Source organism: Siphateles boraxobius, unplaced genomic scaffold (assembly GCF_051911475.1).
Source record: "Siphateles boraxobius isolate OS27281-9 unplaced genomic scaffold, OSU_SipBor_1 46, whole genome shotgun sequence".
NCBI lineage: Eukaryota > Metazoa > Chordata > Actinopteri > Cypriniformes > Leuciscidae > Siphateles > Siphateles boraxobius.
In genome coordinates, this window is record NW_027509097.1 from 14,998,179 (window position 1) to 15,020,355 (window position 22,177).

Here is a 22,177-nt window from a genome sequence, read left to right on the forward strand (position 1 = left end):
GTACGTTTCTAACTTCAATAGCAAACTTAAATTTATTTGAATAAATGTCAAAAATCCAAAGGGTGCGCATTATGCCTGACACTACATGAACACTTTAAAGTTGGTTTTATGACTGTAAGTCGTTGTATTCAAATGCTATTGAACTTAGAAACGTGTAAACCAAAGTCGTATACACTTTGGAGACGGTCCCTAAATGTGCGAATGTCCAACATCAAGCCAACTTTATGCCAGTCTATCACTGGGAAACGCTCAGCTGTGCGCGTTATTCTGAGTCCTTCTGCTTGCCTGTGAGTTTGGACTTTTACATCACTAGTCCATTAAGCTATGTTAAGCGTTGTATGTCCAGCAGGGGAATCCTGAAGTATTGAGGGAAACCTTAATAGCCTGCATGCAGCACATCGCCACAATATAAAGTTAAGGCAACTAAAAAACCAAGAGAAATATATATCAACCTCAAAAATGTAACATTGGATCTGTATATCCGCATCGGGGAATAAAATTATGATCTCGTTCACGGTATAGAAAGATGCATGTAGGCTACACAGGAAAAGTAACCGTGAAGTCACCGAATTTAACAAAAACAGCCGTCATAATAATCACAAATAAACTTACATTGCTGTAAATGAGTTTTATGAATGAATGACTTGCTCTAGTTTAGCTGGTCTTCGTCAACAACACGCACTTTTGCACCCCCTGCTGGTGAGGTCGACTAACAGCAGATGGAGATTATGCTCGGCAATCTTCTGCTTTTCCTGCAGTTCCTGGACGTCAATGTTGAATTTACTGTCGAATTTGAACCACTGAATTTGTGGAAGCGAATTTGCGAAGCGAAATAAAATGGACCGAAAATTGCCTGTTGAATATTATAGGTTGTATTTTTAAACAGTTAGAATATTTTGGAAGTGAAATATGAATGGTGAATATGGATTATTGAATTTTTAATAATGAAAATGTGTTTGAAATGTTTTTAATTAAAATATTCACACCTTAAATATTCAACCATGTTGAATTTCAACCCATAAAAATGCAACCCCTAAGAATACAATGCATTAAAATGCAAGCATGGTAGCCTATTTTTTTTCAAGTAGTGCAATTCAACAGGCTTTTTATTTCAAAAACATTTGACATTATTTTACTTCCATATTGATGAATAAAACAAAATTAGCTTAAACAAACAGCATCAGCTCACAAGCGAGTTTGCTCCCAATCATACGTCAGGAAGATCCAGAACCTTTTGCCCGAGGCTGTGGATACAGGTAATAATGTTGTTTGCACATACCGATCGTTTTGCTTCATAAGACCTCAATGAATCTCCAGGAGCCATAGGTATTCATTTGTTTTGCCTGTATTTGTTGAAAAGACATCTATATCTTGGTTGGCCTGAGGGCGAGTAAATTAACAGCACATTAATTTAACTAGGGATAGTTCACCCAAAAATTTTAATTGAGATTTACTCCCCCTCGTATTTCTAATCTGTATGCGTTTCTTTCTTCTGCAGAGCACAAAAGATATTTTGAATAATGTTGGTAACAAAACAGATTTGGTGCCCATTGACCTCCATTGTACGGGTGACAATAAAGAGACATTTCTCATATTTCCTTTTGGTCCACAGAAAAAATTTAAAAAACGTTTTGCAACGCCATGAGGCCAACGCAATTTTTATTTTTGGGTGAACTATCCTTTTATACACCTTGAGACTCACTTTTGCTACTGTCCAATTACTGTTCTAAAAGGTACATTCTGTGTTTTGTTTCCTTCTTTTGGTAACTAGGGCTCTAACTGTTTCACATATTGTGATTTGGTTTAAGATTCTGCTCCAACCCACAGTATCTTACTAAGCATTTGGTTAAATCCCAATAAATGTGTACAACAGAAAAGTACAACAGGTGTTTTCACACCTATAGATCGTTTGTTTTGTTCCAAAACAGGTACTTAATTTGTTAGTTGTTACAATGTTGCATTTTCCTCTTGGTGTGGTCCGCTTTCACAAGGCAACCATTCAAAGCGTACCAAACTGTGTTTACGCAAGTTACATGCAAGTAACTTTTATTGGGCAGAGTTTCCTCTGTGTCATCCATCAAGATGATTGAAAAGTTCGCTCCATGAGCTTTATTTGTAACTGTCGAGACACGCAAACGCTATACAAATTTAGCCATCTATATACTACTATATACTATAATTATATACTACATTCGTATTAATACTGCAGCAGAATCAAATGCGCTCTCTCTGGATCTCCCTGCGCTGTCTAGAGGTTATCAGTGTCAAGACACACGCAAACACAAGACGAATGTTATAATACAGCTAGAACAGGAAACAAGGCTTTATCAGTGCAACATTCTCGCAATTACACAACATTTTAAGATGAAGGTGTGCAATGGAAGTAAAATAATGCCAAATATTTTTGAAACAAAAAAGCCTGTTGAATTGCACTACTTGAAAAAATATGCAATGCTTTAACCATGCTTGCATTTTAATGCATTATATTTTTAGGGATTGCATTTTTATGGGCTGAAATTCAGCATGGTTGAATATTTAAGCTGTGAATATTTCAATTCAAAACATTTCAAACACATCTTCAATATTACAAATTCAATAATCCATATTCACCAATCATATTTCACTTCCAGAATATTAAATCTGTTTAAAAATACAACCTATAATATTCAACAGACAATGTTCGGTCCATTTTATTTCGCTTTGCAAAATCACTATCATAAATTCAGTGGTTCAACGTTGGCATCAAGAAACTGCAGGAAAAGCAGTAGATTACCGAGCATACTCTCCATCTGCTGTTAGTCGACCTCACCAGCAGGGGGTGCAAAAGTGCGTGTTGTTGACGAAGACCAGAGCAACAGTTAGAGCAAGCCATTTTTCATAAAAACTCATTTACAGCATTGCAAGTTTATATGTGATTATTATGACAGCTGTTTTATGTTGAATTTAGTGTCTTCACTGTTACTTTTCCTGTGTAGCCTACATGCATCTTTCTCTACCGTGAACGAGATTATAATGTTATTCCCCCCATGCGGATGTACAGATCCAATGTTACATTTGAAGTTGACATATTTCTCTTTGTTGTTTAGTTGCCTTAACTTTATATTGTGGTAATGTGCTGCATGCAGTATGCTACTAGGGTTTCCCTCAATACTTCAAGATTTCCCTGCTAGACATATAAAACCCTTTACGTAGCTTAATGGACTAATACAGTGATAAAAAAGACCAAACTCGAAGGCAAGCAGATGGACTCAGAATATTCTAACTTTCTAACTTCAAGCCAAGCCCCTGATCCCTCTAAAGAGCATTTCAAAACCAAGTGATAAACTACCTACACATGGCACTTCCAGAAGTCTCAGAGAAACTAGGTGATACTGTAAATAAACACTTCATCAGAAACTAATTGTCAGAGGCGACCATTAGTATTCATCATGGAACCGAGACAGTCCCGGGGCTCATCCATGCAGGGTGAAAAGAGAAAGAGGCACAAATGCCGCCCATAAATGAAACTTGACCTTGTCGACAGCTGTGCTTACTGACTTATGAGATAATTGTCTTTCACCCTGCCCGTTTGTGGCACCAAATTATGGATCCAGCTGCACCAGTGTAATGTTGCAGGACTCATCCCCTGTGGACTCTTTCAATCAAGCCCAAGCATTCTGAACCGTTTATCAATACAAAAAGGCCAGGCAATATGCTGTATGTGTAATCACCCTTGATACGTTTCATCATTCCTCTGTGCCACTGATCGGACCTCTGGACAGGCTCCTTCAAAGCCATGCCGTAATCGCTTTAGGAGTAATACAAAGATTTAGCAGCAGCAATGACATACGTTGCATTAAGGATTAGTCGATTATTCTAACGATTATTTTTACGGTTAATCAATCAGATTTTTCAGATTAGCTGATTAATATAGCAATAATTTTTACAGGTAATATATTGCTTATTGTCTAATTAGTCAGTAAACCCTTTAGTTACTTACAAATAAAGTAGCCTACTTACACAAATGGTAACTTCTGCCAGCAGACACTTCCTTTAGCAGATTAAAGTAGCTGCTTGGATACAAATCTGTAAGAATGAATATAATAAAAAAAATTTTTTTTTTTTTTTTAAAGCGTTTTATATAATAAATTAATCCAATTAAGTGCCGTGAGATCATCCATCTTCAGATGAACGCAACTCATTTCTCCTCCTCCGTGAGTAAACAAACCCCTAATGTAGGGATGGCTCGATACCACAATTTTGGCTTCGGTACGATACCAGAACCTAATACCTCGGTATCGATACTAAACCGATACCACAGGTAAAAAAAAAAAAAAAAAAGTCTCAATTTAAGTGACACTTAAAAAACACTGCTTGAAACTCTCCACTACCAAAATGTGCAAAGAAAAGGTATCAAAATGTAAAAAAAAAAAAAATAATAATTCAGTCAGGGAACATTCAGTAGGTTAAATTTTGATTTTGAAAAAAAAAAAAAAACCTGAAATTATACAGTTAAAATAGGTTAATATCTATAATAATAGATAATAGACATATAATAATAATAATAATAATAGAATAATGAAATGACATGCAAACCATTAGCTGTCATGCATCAACAGAGAATTATCAACATTTATTGCATTTATTCATCTTGGTTTGGTTACTGTTTCGGTTCATATTAGTTTAATGCATTGCATAAAGTAATGTTAACATGCTAAACATGTATTAGTATATTTAATTTGCTAGGTAATTTAATTACTGATTGATAAAGATTAATAAATGCTATAATACTGTTTGGTCAGGTTACCTAATGAATGTTGACAATTGTAGCTTAATTGTAATTTTAGTAATATTCATATTACTACTATTACTCTCTCTCTCGGCTTATTCCTCTAGGGGTCGCCACAGCGGCACTAATATGCCATTCATTTTACTATAGCGTGTCATGCAAGCAGATTGGAGCTTTCGTGTTTACCGTATCATATATAATTGATAAGCTCTTACGTATGTGCGCTGTTCAGTGTTCAATAAAAGTCTAAATTAAATCAGTTGAATGATGGACTAACCTGTCGATCTCTGAACTCTTTGAACAAGCCAAGATGAGCAACGGATAAGTCAAGTGCTATTTAGGCAGATTTGATGTGTTCCCTCCCCGTTTGCAGAGTGGTGCATTGAGATCTGTTTCTTTACTTTTCTCATTTCTTTTGTTGGCAAAGTAATGCCTTATTTCACTCATACTTCTCTCTCTATTTATTAATTTCGGGCGTGTAGAAATTCGTTTGATCCATCATGTTCCTATGTTGTCGCCGTTTTCCGGTTTCGCGTGACCCGCGTCAGTTTAGGTAGCGCACTGCCGCCTAGCGGTCGACTTCGAAACAACAGTGCATCAAATACCGAATTGAACAAAATTATGATATTGTACCGTTTGAAATATAATATATACTGGTATTTTTGCAGTACCGGTATACCGCACATTCCTACCCTCATGATTAACACAATTACACAGTGCAGTATGGCTCACACATTATATGACAAGGCAGACAACTAGCTGCCCAGTGCGATTCCATTCATACAGTGCAAGATGTCAGAGATTGCGAAAAATGTGTCAACTCGGTTACACAACGCTGTTGTAATGCATGTAAAAAACAAAATGCTGAATGAATGTAAACATTAAGCGCCGTTGCTATACTAGCAATTAGCATGTGCTCTAGGGAGTCTTTGACTGCATCTGGAATCATATACGTCTACTATATTGCAAGGGCGTGGGGTCCATATAAGCTGCAAATGCTTTCATTCCCATGCCATTTGTGGTCTCGCTAATAAACATTAACTATAAATTACTACAAATTCCCTTGTTTGGGGTGTACCATAAAGCTTACGTGATAAAACATTGGCAATACGTATGTAACCATCCGTCATTTAGGTTGTAGGTGCATAACAGTATGTGAAAACAGTATGCCCGAATTCACCGAAATTATAAGACAGTTGGTTCAAAAGTACCCAGCGATATTCTGAAGTGCACATCTGACACTTTACTATCCCATGAGGCCATGAGAAATGATTTGTTAGTAACTGGTAGCTCACATGATCGGTGTAGTACATCCTTATATTCATACTACACACATTCACACTATATAGAACACATTTTTTATGGGTGCAAAGTAATTACTTATTCAAAAGAAGTATGTACACAGAGTACACAATTTCAGATGTAGCCTTGTTTTGTGAAACATGACCATCATTGACGTCATCGATTCAGTCGAGATGTCATTTTAGCCTATTAGGACTATTACGTAGACTACACTGGTCTGAAGCTCCAGCCCACCAGCATCAGTCTACACAGTAAGCTAATGGCCTGTATATTTTGTGGATCAACACTAGATTTAATACTGGAGGGGTTTTTTTAGCTCTTGATGGCCTTACTATGACCCCAGCAGCTCCAAAGTCTTAAAAAAAGTTATTCTACAATGAATAAATTATATGACAGATGGCATGGTAGGAAATGCACACCCACCGCCTTGACCAGCAAAAACAACATGGAGAACTTAGCACTTCCCTCGGGAATGTATCGAAGCAAATGTGAGAGTGGAAGTTTTACTACCAGATATAAACTTTATCAGTATTACTGGAGCATTTGCAGCGATTTCCCTCAGAGACTAACACACTTTTATCAACAAAAAAAAAAAACTGCTTCTGTATTATGCATTCATTCAGGTTCTCTTAGAACAATTAACTTGGCAATTTACATAATATCTAAACGTTTTGAACTGTGACATAAGCCCCTCATTCCGGAAGCGAAAGAATAAACAACCAAATCACGTAAGGAGGATGCTGACAATCTTGCAACTCTCGCTCTCTCTGTCCACATGCACAGATGCAAACTCACTCACAGACACATCTGCATGGGATTATCAGATTAGTCGACTGAGACAGTGTTGCCCAGTGTGTGCGTGCAGGACCACACAGCCACAGCAAAAGCCTCTGTACTATTCTGTAGATATCAATGCTTAATGTTCAGTTCCGGCCTTCATCCGTGGCATTGCCCACACATTAAAAACACCTTCTTGCAGTCACATGCGTGGTGACGGTGAGGCCTCCCTCGTACAGAGAGCCGAGATCACTGTCAAGCTGCAGCGAGTGTCGCTTGTTGAGCTAAGAGTGGCCAGGTGCGCATTGTGGATGATGTGCCACAGGGCACCTGAGAGCTAGTGGAAACATGTCATGGTGTCTTGCCTCTGTGAGTTTGTGACAAGATTCATGGCTGGGTTTTTTACAAATGGCTTAGGCTATGCCCGCTGCATGTGACAGTCAATAGTGTTAGCTACACCCACCCATCAAGGAAGACCTAGCTAAACACAGCTGCTCCTGACTAACGGCTGATTTAGAAGTTCAGCAAGTCTTTAGCCTTTCAGTGTTTTAAAATATGGCTTGTGTCTGGATTTGCTTAATCAAATTAAATGCTTCTTCAGGCTAATTAAAAATTCACACAAATTCTCAGGATTGAGGGAAAGTGGGAGTAATTTTATAGAGAGCATGAGATTAGCAACATAAGCATGGTTATTAATGAGAAACATTACTCAAATTCTATCTAATTATAGTTTTATCATAGGTTCTCTAATTTGAACTATAAAAATAGGTTACATTTTCTGCATGGGACCAAAATGAAAAACAAAAAAGCATTAAAGCATTCATTTGAATACTCCACAATCATTCACAAACATATCATGCCCACAACCGCTTAATGAGTTCAAAGAACCATGCTTTGTAACCAAGTTACAAGAGCCGTGCAAACTAGGATTTGATAAATTACAACATTTAGCCACCATGGATGAAAGTGCTCACAACTTCTTCAAATCTTAATAATGCCACTGTAAATGCCTCACTCTCAATAAGCAAGAGATGCTCTTTAAATGAATTGGAGACAGTATTCAGCTCTGATTAATCCAGTCCTCCAAGACTAAAGGACTGACTTTTTTTTCCATTTTCAAGAGGTTTGAAGGAAATGTATGTGAATGGTTACTAAATACTACAATCCACAAAATTAGTATATGCTGCTATCAATTAATCGAGTGACAAAACAACTTAAATAGATCTGCCCTAGTCCAAATTATGCCGGGCGTACACCAAAGGATTTTCACAGTCCCAGACTAAAGACCGGCAGTCTCTAGGAATCTTACTGGAGTCTCGGCGCGCTCCCGTCGTCTCGATCGTTAAATGTGAGGTGATAATCTGCAGTCGGCGACCCGATTTATGCCAGTCTTTCTCTAGTCTTTCATATCAAACATGTTTGATATTATCGCAAGTCTTTAGTCTGAGACTAAAAACTGTGAACCCAAGTCTTTAGATGTGAGCTGATAATCTTATAAAGTCTTTTTCTAAATCTTTTCAAAGTCTTTAGGTGTACAGAAAGCATTATTTTGACTGGACTTGATCTCACATCCTTCCAATTACCTGGATGAATGCAGACCCTCGTGTTTTCATAACAGCAAAGGCAAACTGCAACAAACTAGGACTGTACACTCTAGTGTGTCAAAATTTTGATTTTTAGATTCTCAGTCCTATTCAAACAAACCTGAAATACAATGTTTTTTGACTGGGCTGAGAAATCTGGCACAACAACAACAGGCACCTGCAGCTCTGATATGTAAATCTCTATCAACATAGGAAAAGACAACATCTACTAACTTCCAATGTTACTCACTGAGAAAGGTTTGAAATATCTGCAAAGATCATGTCTTGGTCCTAAACAACTTTCCTGGACTTTAACTGAAGAATGTCAGAGGTTAATGAAGAGCTAAATCAAAGACTTCAAATGACTATAGAGCGCAACCCTTTTGCAGCGCCGTTGGTTCCGGAAGTATTTTTTCCATTAATTTCCCCCAAAGGGATTTTTAAAAAAAATTTAATGACTTCGTTATAAGCGTTAAAGCCATCAACTAAGCTAACCAGTCATGAAGTGAATCATAACATTACAAACTTGATTTGAAGGAAAAAGTATTTGAAAATCTGACTAAAATGCAAAGGTGTACAATGAGGAAAAGAACTACAATCCCATGAAGCATGATAGCATAATCGAAATAAAAACAATGGAGAAATATAAAACAATTAATTTAAAAATGTTGATTAATTTATAATATATACACACATATTACTGCTGTCAAATCGATTAATCGCATCTAACAAAAGTCGGTAACGCTTCCTTTTACAGTACGTTAACTTACCTAAGAAAGTACTGGATAATAATGCTTAATTTTACAGTGCGTTAACTTAAGTGTACTTACAGTGTAGGCTACTTACCTAAGAAAGTACTGGGTAATATAAGGTAAGTACATGGGTTAAGGTTAGGGTTAGGGGTAGGTTCAGGGTTAGTACCTTGTTATTACCCAGTTATTGTAATTACGGTTACACTTTATTTTAAGGTGTCATTGTTACAGTGTAATTATATATTTAAGTACTGAGTAATAATAATTAACTACATGTACTTACTATAGAGTTAGATTAGGATTAGGATTTGGTTGAGGGTTAGTTCCATGTAATTATGCGTAATTTACTGTTATTACTATGGTAAGTACATGTAACATATGTAACAAGGACACTGTAAAATAAAGTGTTACCGTAATTACTATAATAAGTACATAGTATGTACATGGGGAACAGGACTGTAAAAGGAAGCGTTACCCAATAGTCTTTGTTTGCATAATGTGTGTGTGTATATTAGGGGTGTCACGATTCTCCAAATCCCCGATTCGATTAAATTTTCGATTCTAAGGTCACGGTTCGATTCGATTCTTGATTTTTACATTTACTTTTTTTTAAAGCGAAACCGGCCAATCAGGGTGCTCTCCGTCTTACATGCGCTTCATAAGGCAAACACCACGCAAGGTCTCTGGCTCTCTACCTCTCTGCCGTGCGCACACTATACGGTTTGGAGCACATTTTTTCCTGTCTCGCATGCGCACTCTTGCTCGCTCACTCTAGATTCCGGGAGATTTTAATTAATTTGCGAGCATCAGGGAGCCGCTATCAATATGCGGGAGACTCCCGGAACTTCCGCGAGACTTGGGATGTCTGCAAACTGTGGCTTTTTTGAAGCACGAACGTTGTCAACATAACTCACCGGAAATCCAAAAAACGTCCACACCTGCGACTTCAATGAAAGAGGAGAGGGTTAAAGTTCTGTCGATGGGTCTCCTGCATCTGCAGTTGCCATGCTATCTTTTGAGTGGCTGTAGCTAAGTTAGAGGAGGTTGACCATAGACTCGCAGCACTTCAACACGGGTGTTTTTTTCCGCGTGGCACGCCGACCGGACGTGACATGGGTGCGTGGCAGCATCGACGATTCCATTTTTTAATTCGAAGTTCGAGATTGTGAATTAATTTCGATTTAAAATCGAAATCGTGACACCCTTAGTGTATATATATATATATATATATATATATATATATATATATATATAATATATTAGCCTACTATTATATGTCTGTGCGTATATACTCTACACACGCGTATATAAACTAGGGCTGCACAATTAATCTCAATTAACATGAAATCACACTTAAACCAATTTGGCTTAGTGTGATTATGAAATCGCAAAAGCTGCGATTATTTTTTATGTGGAGCTTGTCAGTGAAGCATGGCTCTGTGATCAGTAGTAAACGCTGCTCCATCTAAAAGCACTGTGAGTTTGAGTCACTTATAATGTGCATTTGAAAAAGAAACAGACGCAAAACATTTTTCCAAAAATGAGAAGCATTTATGAACCTTTTTTAACATTTAATAACATGTTTTTACTCCAAACTCACTTCATAATGTCAGTTGAGTGTTTGAAAACATCCTTCTGTGAGAAGATGTGGCTTCTTACACAGAATAAGGTACACAACATATTATTTCACAGTATTTTATACAGTGATAAAGGCTATGTCGATCTGAAGTATAAATATAATTTATTATCATGAAAATACTCGAGAATGCTTGAAGAACTCAGATAAACCATATATTGTCAGTGTGTCATGTGTTTATTATTCATGTTTAATCAAAGTGTTTCAAACTTCCATTTATTCAGCTACAGCATCCAGTATTTCCTGGAATGAACACACACACACACACACACATATATATATATATTATAAACACTTTATTTCCACTATGGTTTACACTGTTAAACAATTATTTTAAAAAGGAACCCAGCTTTTGCAATGTATTGCCATTACACAGGGTTAAATGTTATACCACATTAGCAAATTACCAGTGAGGTTCAAAAATCCAACACTGAAAACTCTCTGTACCTCACTGTATAGCCTAAAGAGTATGATCATTAAATGAACTAGAAAGAGCACAGAATAAATCAGTCCCAATAAGAATATAATACAGAGTATCATAATTAACAGAACAATAATTGATTTTATATCAACTTTATATCAACAGTCCCTCCAAAACTGCAGTAATTTTGCACATTGACAAGGATATGCTCTGCACTTTTTGAGAATCAGTGTTCATGAGGCGATGGATCCCGCTGGATCCAGAGCGGCATCAAAGCAAATGTTAACTGCCATAACTAAACAAATGATCATGCTCTGCAAATGTCAGCTAAAATCTATGATGTTCCGGTAAGAATGCCAGAAAACCAAAGGGCTAGGGAAGTTGGGACTCGTTACAGTCCAATTACGACTGCAGTGGGGACAAAATGGAATCTTTGATCTTTGTGAGAATGATGTTGACAAACAAACAAAAAAATCATTGAGAGCTTCCTTGTTATACCAAAATACAGAGAGACCTTCTAAAAAAAGATCAAAAAGGTTTAAACAGCAAAATGGAGTGTTTTCCATCTGTTATAAAACAATGCACCTGCTTACAACAGACATGTCATCAAGAATACTGCTGGGAAAAAACAGTGTTGAAAGTAAATAAGAGGGCTTTGCTATTTGGGGATTGATGGCTGTGGAACAAATTGGAAATTCTTTGAAAAATCATAATGATGCACCATAGCTACACCAGGAAATATCTGAAAGTCAATGTAAATTCAAAATGTACCCCATTTTCTTTTTAAAAAGCACGTTCATGCTCTTAATATGAATGATTTATAGTGCACCTTATTTCAAAGAGAAGAAAGGCCATCATCATAATCATTAATCAAAATTTTAAAAATCTGCTCTTCCTCTGAAACAACCTTTTCCATTGACGTCACTTGGGCTGTGTGGGCTACTGGGTTATGTTAACCCAATGCCAAATAGCAAACTTACATTCATTCTGGCTCTGCTTGATACAGTGTGTAATGCCCAGTTTTCACAATCCAATCAATTCCTGATGGCTAAAGACCTGTATTTCCAAATTATATAACGTTATAGAAGTCAAATGAGCTGTGCACAACAATTCACGTTGACTAAGTGGAAGAGGTACAGGGAGACAAAACTGGCACTAGATTTAAGGGCACTACTAAACATATAATCAAAATGCTCATTGCAACTGATATCATGATGATATTTAGAGATGAATCTTTGCTGAAACTTATTCAGCAAAACACAGGAGATATTTATAAGAATTATTGGAGTCACAATATAAACACTGCTAGTATTTTGCATACATAAATACACATTAAAAGCAAACCACTCACACATAATAACCACATTGTGCTCATAGTAATGTAAAGATTAATATTCCAAAGCAATAACATTCTGAATTTCCATACAAGTAGCCTCGTGTAAAATATTCACCATCGTGGAAATTTACATGAGGTTACTAAAAAGGAAAGCTCTCAGATGCCATAAACACTGGTCAAGGACGTTTACGTTGCCTGTCCTACGCATCATGAGAAAGACTGATGTGTTGCGCGCTGAGTTGCCATCAATGTCCAGTTTTCGCGTGGGCGACACTGCTGGACGCGTTCCATAAACCTCTCGTGAGGAGCTTTAAAGTTGAACCAGAACGGATTTGATTTGTTTAGTCATTTAATAACATTCGTGACTTTTATTTGGACGGGTTTTGGCAGTCATTTAGACTTCTGCCCACTGAATAAGTTATTTCCGTGGGTGTTCTGGATTTTAACACTATAATGTCTGAGAGAGGACAGCATATATTCGACCTCACACGAGCTCCGCATTAGACTGACTAAGTGATAGTAACTGGTAAAATGGTAACAGTTCGAGTAGACCAGTTCGTGCTGAAATTCGGGTTTCCATTGCTTCAACATTTGGTCTTTGCAGTGATGACCGCCTCCAAAAATCATTATTTCTAATTTACATAACCAGAGGATGAAAAATTCATAGCCTATGACTAATTTAATGTAATTTAATTTTTAATGTAATTTACGCTTCACTTACTGTATGCCTATAGCCTTACACCACATACCCGAATGAGTTAGTATGGCAAATGTAGACTACCATCATTAAAATATAACAGCCACACCGTATTAAGCAAAATATCTTATGAACTTAAATTATTGAATTAATGAAGGAATAGTAGCCCAATTAATATAAATGGTGTGGCTATGAACGTTGTAGGCAACATGAAAAAGAACTAATTTTTATAATCAAAAACTGGATTTCGATGGAATTCCGTGCCTTCCAAAAGATTTTTCGTAATATTATATTATTTGAATAATAGGGGACAAACTACGTACAGTGAATGATTTTGTAATACATGTTGTATGGTTTTGACACAACTCAAGCTATCACACGAATATCAAAGCACTTTCATGTAGACATTTTTTTATATATATTCGTAGGCTACAATCTTACCTGAAGTGCAAACAATGAGATTGACTTGAAGGATAATACATATTTCCCAGATTATATCCATGTTTTGTCTTCATTCCAAGTCCATTGCGCTCAGAAAACGGGGATCAGTTGCAGATGAGTCCACCCAGTCTCTTTCCCACTGGACACCTTCCACAAGATCTTCTCCAAATCACACGCATAGCACATTTATCTCGAGGACATAACGCCACATTTCAAACAGGCTGAAATCCAAACAAGACTATGTCCCGAACTAAAGGGGATCTGGAGTGATATCCTCAGTGCGAACACTTTAATAGATGTTTCGTTGCGTCCCACAAGCCTCCATAAAATGATTTAAGCGTTCCAGAAGTGCTTCTGTTATGCCACGCAGACTGGACTCCGTTGATGTGACCCTGCGAAAAGAAGGAGTACAACTGTGATTTGACTTGTCCTCTTAGTGGACAAGGTCGGAGCTCTGCGCGAGAGTAACAGTTTTAACTCAGCCAGGTTTAACGGGTAAGTCACGGGACCGCGCACTCGCTGTAAGGGGGCGTGCTTCCCTCGTTCACGACATGCCGTTACACTTACCAGCGCACGCGAGCACTGATTAATTTATCCATCTGCTTTCATGAAGTGTCATGAGAGGAAAGTTGTAAATATAAGCTAACCTGTGATGTTTTTTGGAACACTTACGGGAGTTGATCGTTTCTATGACAGGACAAAACAAACAAGTTTACCAGGGAGTTATGAAATACTGCAGAGGAAATGTCAGTAGGCTACACAATCCACAACAACACTGCAGGCGAGATAGTTAGCTCTTACCTGTTACTTTTATATAACGGGACAGTTCAAAAATGTAAAAACATAAAAACAAAAACTAAAAATCCAAATCCAATGGTCCATAAACAACTAGGCTACTGTTATTTCCTGAGGTTCACCAGGTAAATTGCTGTATACCAGCCTCCTGTGCGCAGCGGGTACGCGGACCACCAAAACAGAGAGCGCGCTCCCGCTATCAATTGCGTGATCACGTTACCTAGGCACAGGTGGATGGAGCAGAGCATCAGCACAACAGAGAGAGAGAGAGAGAGAGAGAGAGAGAGAGAGAGTGAGAGAGAGAGAAGGGGCGGGTACATCAGAGATACGCAAAGAAGATTGTGCGTTATCGCGTATATTGACCTATCACCAGTCACCACAGTTGCATCATGTTCTTAATTGCTTTGCAACAAATACGTTCACTAAGTGGCGATATGCATATATATAAAGTAAATGTTTAATGGATATTGTATGTACTGTAGGCACATAGCCTTTTACAGTTGTAGAGACTTAGCACCTTTTTCAATGTACTATATTAAGTTAAAATGACGTTAGGCAGGTTAAAGCATAATATCTGATGCTATTTAATGATTGTCATGGAAAAAAAACATAAAATTTTTGAGGCGAAAAAAGGCCCTCATAGCTGCTAGTCATGTAAAGAAATAAATCCTTTCTAGTTACATTTACATTTATTATTTTAGTAGACGCTTTTATCAAAAGCTATTTACAAATGAGATTAATAGAAGCAGTTAAACTAGTAGGACAACAATATAGGGCTATGACCCTTCTCAGTTTAATCTAACGCAGTACATGTACAAAAATCTAACTTTTTGTTAGATGTCTTCATGATTTACCAGTCCCTGGTTTTTTCATTGCAGGTTTACGTTAAGTTGAGATCTTTAGACTAATAAAGTTGCTTTCTGTAAATACAGTATCAGTACTCATATGCAAAGATACTCATGTTTAAATATACTGTAAGTGAGACCACTGTGCTTGGTATGTTTTTTGTCTTCAAACCAAACTTGGGCCTTCAGCCAACAAAGTTTAAATCCCCTCTGGCTAGTTCGCTTCCTATAATGTTTTAATTGTTAGGTCAGTAGGCGGTCTTTGGCTGTTCAAACGCATTTGATCACATGAGCATTTACACTACCAAAGCGATCCGATCTATTGCATTTTCGACTACCTCTGGAAGTGGTCGAATGTGGACAAGCTCAAAACGTTTTAGACCCCGTTTACACCTGTATTTAGTGTCGTCCACTTGTGATCCGATCGACCAAAACACATCTTAATACCGTTGGCCGGTTGCATAAACATAGCCATAATGTTAAGACAGTGTCTTAAGCTCAAGTATGACCCACTAGCAGTTGGTCAGGGGAAATCAGTCTTAGTTTTCAGTATCAAATTAGACCAATCTACATTTTTATGTAACTGATTTAAAAAAGATATGAACAGTCTTAAAGAAAATAAATTGATCTCTAACTCTAACTAAGACTAGTCTTAGAGGTTTATGCAACTGGCCCCTGCTGGTGTATACAAGGCCTGAGTCTTGCAGCGAATCTGATCAGTTTTATGGTGATATGATATGATATGTTGGTGCACATTGACATTCAAATGTGATAACTGTATCATTATTCATCAGTGTTAATTTCATATGCGTAGATGTTTGTATGTTCATGTCCTCATGATATAATAAAAAAAACTACCTCCTTTCAATTTTGAGAACAATATTACACTGCAGTCGCTAATGCTGACTCATTACTTCCTTTCACTTTTTTTGCGGCTTATTCAATACAATACAGGATATGGCAGAAGGGGATAAGAAAGACTGGAGAGTCTTACTTTTATAAAGAAGATTATCTGTATAAAAAGCCACAGCAATAATCAGACGCACTTCAATCACGTCATTCATAGTCTGGAATTTCAAGAATTGTAAATGACAATTCAGAACATCTGGGTATGAAAATAAATATCATGTAAATAAACAAATTTGATACTCAAAAATATTTTAAATGCAGCGTTCATAAAGTCTGCGAGATTTAATATTTTACTTTATTTTTGTAAGACTCTCACAGGTAAGTGATGATTTCCCCTTTATCAAGGGCAATCAAATGCCAGGAATTCCGAGAAGAGTATGATCAAACCTGTTGTCATTTATTGGGTAAATGTGAACCAGCCAAAAATGATGTGTATATATTGTCTTGTATTCAGATTATTAACCAGCTACATTTCTATTTTTATGTCTGTCTCAAAGGAAAATGAAATGTCAAATGCATAAAGCACAGTTATGCCAATAGCACATGACCTACAAACTATAAAGAGTGACCAAAAAAGGCAAACATATCTTTTGATGAGTGGCAATCAGGATATTGTGTGAGAGAGGAGGTGCATTGTGAAATAAGGAAGACGTTCAAGCATCCGTTCGGAGGTCAATAGCTGTTTGACTGCGGGGGTTTGCACTTTGCAGGGGTTATAATCCAAGCGTGCAGGTATCTCCCTTCGCTGCTAGCCAGGCCATGCTCTAATCGATTGGAAGTCAACCTTAATTCTCCCATTACAATCAAGGGACTCGTGTTGGGAGGTTGTTCCAAAGCCAGGACACATTAGCCCTGCAAATGGAAAGCGACATACACAGGTTTAATGCAGTCAGGGTTCAAAAACCATCTCTGACTTGTAACTCAGATCAGTCTTGTAAAGCGGTGCAGGTAGTGCCAATCAGCATGGGATCAATGCTCTACTGGTTCAATTGACTGCAATAATGCAAATGGAAGACACTAATTATGATCATGCCAGCATGAATGCCAGAACTACTGGCCTGCTAATGGAAAAATCAAAACACATTAGGACTGCCAAATGATTTGATTTCTACTTCAGCCATTCCGATGCAAATGGACATTGTATGTCAGCTGTAGGAAAGCCATAAAAGGAACACCAACCAAACCACACAACCAAAACTTCTAAAAAAAAACTTGTATGAAATAAATCAAGACAGAGTTTGAGTAAATTCGGAAGCCTTATTTGTACAACACAACATTTATGGGTAACACTTTATTTTGATGATCCCTTTTGAACAATCTTGTTGACTATAAGTAACTTTACAACTACATGTCAACTATATCTCATTAGAGTACTGGTAGACTGTCTGCTTAATTTCTGATTTTTATTGATCTTTATTCTTTATTAAGATGGTCCTCCAACAGACATTCTACTGACTATAAGTAACTTTGCAACTACATGTCAATTTATCCTAATTCTAACCCTACCAGTCTACCAATACTCTACTAACACTGACTATGTTTACATGCAGCCAATAACCCGTTCAAAACCGGTATATTAGCAATAACCCGGTCAAGCACGGCCATGTAAACACCGTCAAAAACCCGAATATGCTCATATCCCGGATTTTAAAAACCGGGATATGATACCTGGGGTACACCTTTTCTAACCCGAATTTTTTTGTCATGCAAACGCGTATCGGCATATCCCCATAGTGATTTGTGTTGTGCGCATGTTCTATTCGCAAGGAATCTTTGTCTTTTGAGTAGAGGAACTTCTCAGCGCATACAAAAACCCGCGTGCAGTATACCGGAAGTAAACATGGCGAGACGCAGCACAGCATACTTTTGAAACGAGGTCAGTACCAGCACCGCACAGCATACTTTTGAAACGAGGTCAGTACCAGCACCAAAGCGCAAACAAAGGCGATCACTATCTGCCCCGAACGGGTTATTCCTAATGTTTCAGAAACCCGAATAGTGACATTAACCCGACCATAACCCGAAAATTGGCTGCATGTAAACGTAGTCACTCTAATGAGAGTAAGTAGACATGGAGGTGCAACGTTACTTATAGTCAACAGAATGTGTTTAAGGGACTATTAAAAAGAAACAAGGTGACTCGCATACATTTTTTCGTTTTAGCGTCAATCCCGCTCGTCTGCTTTTTTGCAAAGCTTTCTCTATTTGGCACAGTTGAGGGGGACTTCTGGGGCAGCATTGATGATCTTCATGTTTTCCTTCAGTCGGTCAAGCCACCGCAACTGTCACCACTTCATCCGTGTCGCATTGACCTGTGCTTTAGCGTCGGGGAAGGTGCTGCCGTCACTGGTGATGACGGATCCAAGGTATTTGTAGTCCATAGCCTTCAGTCCTTCGCAATCGACGCTGATGGTGCCGTCGGTTTTGGGGCTGCATTCCAGGTACTTTGTTTTTTAGATGTTTAATCACATACTATGGTCTTCCAAGCATTGCTTGCACATCTTCACTTGTTTTGCTCGTGAGGAAGACGTCATTGGCATAATGAAGTGACCATGGATGAGGCTCTTGCAAGACCTTAGTGATTGTGTCCATACACAGGACAAACAGGAGAGGTGAGCGAGCCTTGGTGGACATCGATGGTAATTGGGAAGGGCAGCGATGTTCCGACAGGGCAACGGATGGTGCTGGTGACACTGGTGTAGGGGGACTTGATCTAAGTCTCGTAGGCTTCAGTGACAACGTGAGCCCAAAGGGCATGCCAGATGAGGTTGTGAGGCGCGAGGTCTGTCAAAAGCCTTTTCCAGGTCAAGGAATGCCATGTGTACAGCTTGATCGTCTCGTGGTGCCTCTTCAGGTTAATGAGCAGCATGGACTGCATCAGTGGTGCTGCATCCTTGGATGATGCTGCACTGGTTCTATGAAAATGGAAACTGAAGCCGGCCTTTGATAACTCGCTCCAAGAACTTCATTGCGTGGCATAGGAGGCATCATCATTTTGTCTTTCTCGTGTCGTTCCAAACCAAACTTTATTTTTTTTGTGAAACACAAAAATATTTTTTTTTAAGTCTCAAGCTGCATCCGAAATCGCAAACTGTATAGTAGTACTACATTTGGTTTGAAACTTACTTTGTGGCCGTTAAAAAGGTACGGTCTATATAGTATGAATGTGTGTAGTATGAATGAAATTTGGACGTATACTACAGTACATCCACCATGTTGTCACCACTGTGTCAGTTGCGTCACTTCCCTGCCATTCACAACTCCTCTCCGTGGCCTCATGGAACAGTAAAGTGTCCATGGAAAGCGGACTTCAGAATCTCGACGGAAGTAATAGGTCATCCGGGTACTTTCTGAACTTACTGTTTTTCGAATACTATGCCCTTGAACATACTACTCTGTTGGCGTACTGTTTTTCGCATAGTATATAGTACTATATATTTCTGCAGCATCGTTGTTTTTTGTCCATACAATAAAGGTGAATGTGGTCCAATGTTTTCCTAGCCTGGGAAAAACCCAGATGAACTTCAGGCAAATTTAGATTTTCTCTGCAAGTTAGTCTGGCGAAGAGCCCATTCAAGCTCATTTACAATCTTTCCAAAACGAGGCACCAATCACAAACGTTGAGGCGGGCTTTACAAGATGACGATCGATCTGATTGGTTTTAAGGTCTATCCAATTGCTTACAGAGGCATTTGAGCGACGTCCGTTGGTGACGCCCCTTTGGAAATGAGCTGTGAATGAACCTTCCCCAGACCCTAACTCAGTTACGACTGAGAAGGGTCTGGTTTTAACCAGGCTAATGTTTTCCATTTTCACTGCATTGAAAAAAAGTTGAAATACTAAAATCGCTTTGTGATCCACAGAATAAAGCCATCATACAGGTTTGGAATGACGAGAGTGAGAATTTTCTTTTTTGGGTGCTTTCCATAGTTATCAAGGGACCATATGAAAGACAATTAGTTTTTCGTGTTTGTTTAACCTTATCTACAATTCTCCAAAATGACTCCATCATGTTCCATTTTGTTTAATATTTTCTCAGCAAACCCAAGACCTTATGTGTCACTCACTCTTAGCTGCTCATCTCCCATGTTACTTACAATAATGGGATGTATTTGCATTCATTTGACCATGCCTATTTGCAGGAGAGGAAGTTATAAACAAGACATACGTGACCAGACTACAAATGACAGTTATAGTGCACTGTTATTATTTGTTATGCTTTCAATAATAAAAGTGCGGGTTGAATTTGTAGGGACAGCTCTCTTGGGTTGACAGGTATTAAGAATTAAATGATATAATGAAAGTAATTTTTCTTCCTCTGAAGTGAGAGTGGCAAAATTAATCTCAAGGCACAATAAGTTTGTATTCTTGATTGCACTCCTCGACCTCATTGACTTGTACTCAGGATAAACTTTACTTTTTTCAAATTGCAAAATTATAATTTCCCTCAAACTTTTAAATATACTACATTGCAGGTCTTAAAAGTGATGGTCAGTCTGTTTGTTTCCCCTCTCTGGAGTAGCTTTGTTTGTAATGTTTATGAAAAAGCTTTTAATAAATCATGACTCTTCCAACAATCAACAAATTGCAATGTGTTTAAAAAAAACAACAACCTTGTGGCCCTAATACCCATCAGATTAACAGCACTAATGGGAATTGTTTCATCCACACAAATGGCTCATTTGTTTTATGTGATTTTTGATTTAGTGCTAGTTGATGCTAACCAGAGGTAGAGCATGTGGTATTCAGTTATACGGTTGGCTGATGTTCAGATGTTGATTGTCCTTAATCACAGCTATATGGCTATAGTTATTTGCTTTTAATCGCCCCAACCTTACAGAATGGATCACTTGATTTATTGATAATCCCACAATGCATGAATAAATTAGGATTCTTTCCCCTGGTTTCACAAAACTTGTCCCAGACTACAATGCATGTTTGAGCTGTTTTAACTGAAAGCAACTTGCACTGACATATCTTAAAATATGTCACTGCCATTGTTTTGTCTCAAGATGCCCACAAGTAAAGTTTTTTTTTTCCCTAGGGCACGTTTATAAAAGCAATTAAATGTCCTAATTTAACTAAGTCCTAATCATGGCTTAATATATGCCCTGTCTGTGAAACCTGGCCTTTATGTTTAGTATAAACCATCATGACATATTCGAAAAGTTATTGTTTGCTTAAAATAATTAACACAAAAATTTAAAAGTTATAGAGGTCAGTAGGATTTTTGATTTAAGAAATCACCAAAGCTGCAATTATTTAAGCTAAAACAGTAAAAATAGTAATACTGTGAAATATTTGAACATATCTATATTTTTTACATTATTCCTTTGATGGAAAAGCTGATTTTTTTCTTCAGTGTCACATGATCCTTCAGAAATCATTCTAATATGCTGATATGCTGCTAAACGTTTCTTATTATTATCAATGTTGAAAACAGATGTGCTGCTTAATATTTTTGTGGAAATTGAAATAGTGTCGAAATATTCGGAATGTCTGTTCTGTAATTTTTTATACTTTCAGCCTTGCTGAATAAAAGTATAGATTTCAATATATACTGTATCTTTAAAAAAAAAAACACATAAAGACCCCAAACTTTTGAATGGTAGTGTATTTTTTTAATGAAATAATATATTTAACTTTTTGAACAAAAACATTTTTTTCAAGAACAATCCCCATACAATTAAAGGGTCTTTTTTCTGCTGTGACGAGAAGAATTTTCACATTTGAAACAGTTATGACTCAATAAATTTCAGAAGTTCAAAATAAGCCATATTTACTGCTTTAATTTTAGTTTTTTGACCTGGGGTGGTCTTTGGAAAGTTACAGTGAGAAGTCTTGACACTGAGGAGTATGTTCAGCATGTTCCTTTCAGAGCATGATTTTGATATATATATAAAAAAAATTAAATT

At 37.5% G+C, this 22,177-nt stretch overlaps 1 protein-coding gene and 1 long non-coding RNA gene across 3 annotated transcripts in view; one reads left to right on the forward strand and one right to left on the reverse strand.

The window, feature by feature from the left end:
* ca10a (carbonic anhydrase Xa) overlaps positions 1-14,666 on the reverse strand; it is a 207,940-nt gene extending 193,274 nt beyond the window's left edge. Inside the window, exons 1-2 of one of the 2 annotated variants that reach the window (XM_077200992.1) lie at positions 14,515-14,666; positions 13,714-14,105 (exon numbers count right to left, since the gene is read on the reverse strand). In XM_077200992.1, coding sequence (XP_077057107.1) covers positions 13,714-13,774 — 61 coding nt within the window. In that variant the 5' untranslated portion in view covers positions 13,775-14,105; positions 14,515-14,666. Of the gene's footprint in view, positions 1-13,713; positions 14,245-14,514 lie in introns of those variants that run through there. The other variant, XM_077200991.1, reaches the window with a different exon arrangement.
* LOC143710073 (uncharacterized) overlaps positions 1-22,177 on the forward strand; it is a 358,336-nt gene that overhangs the window by 106,162 nt on the left and 229,997 nt on the right. The gene's annotated exons all lie outside the window — the stretch shown is intronic.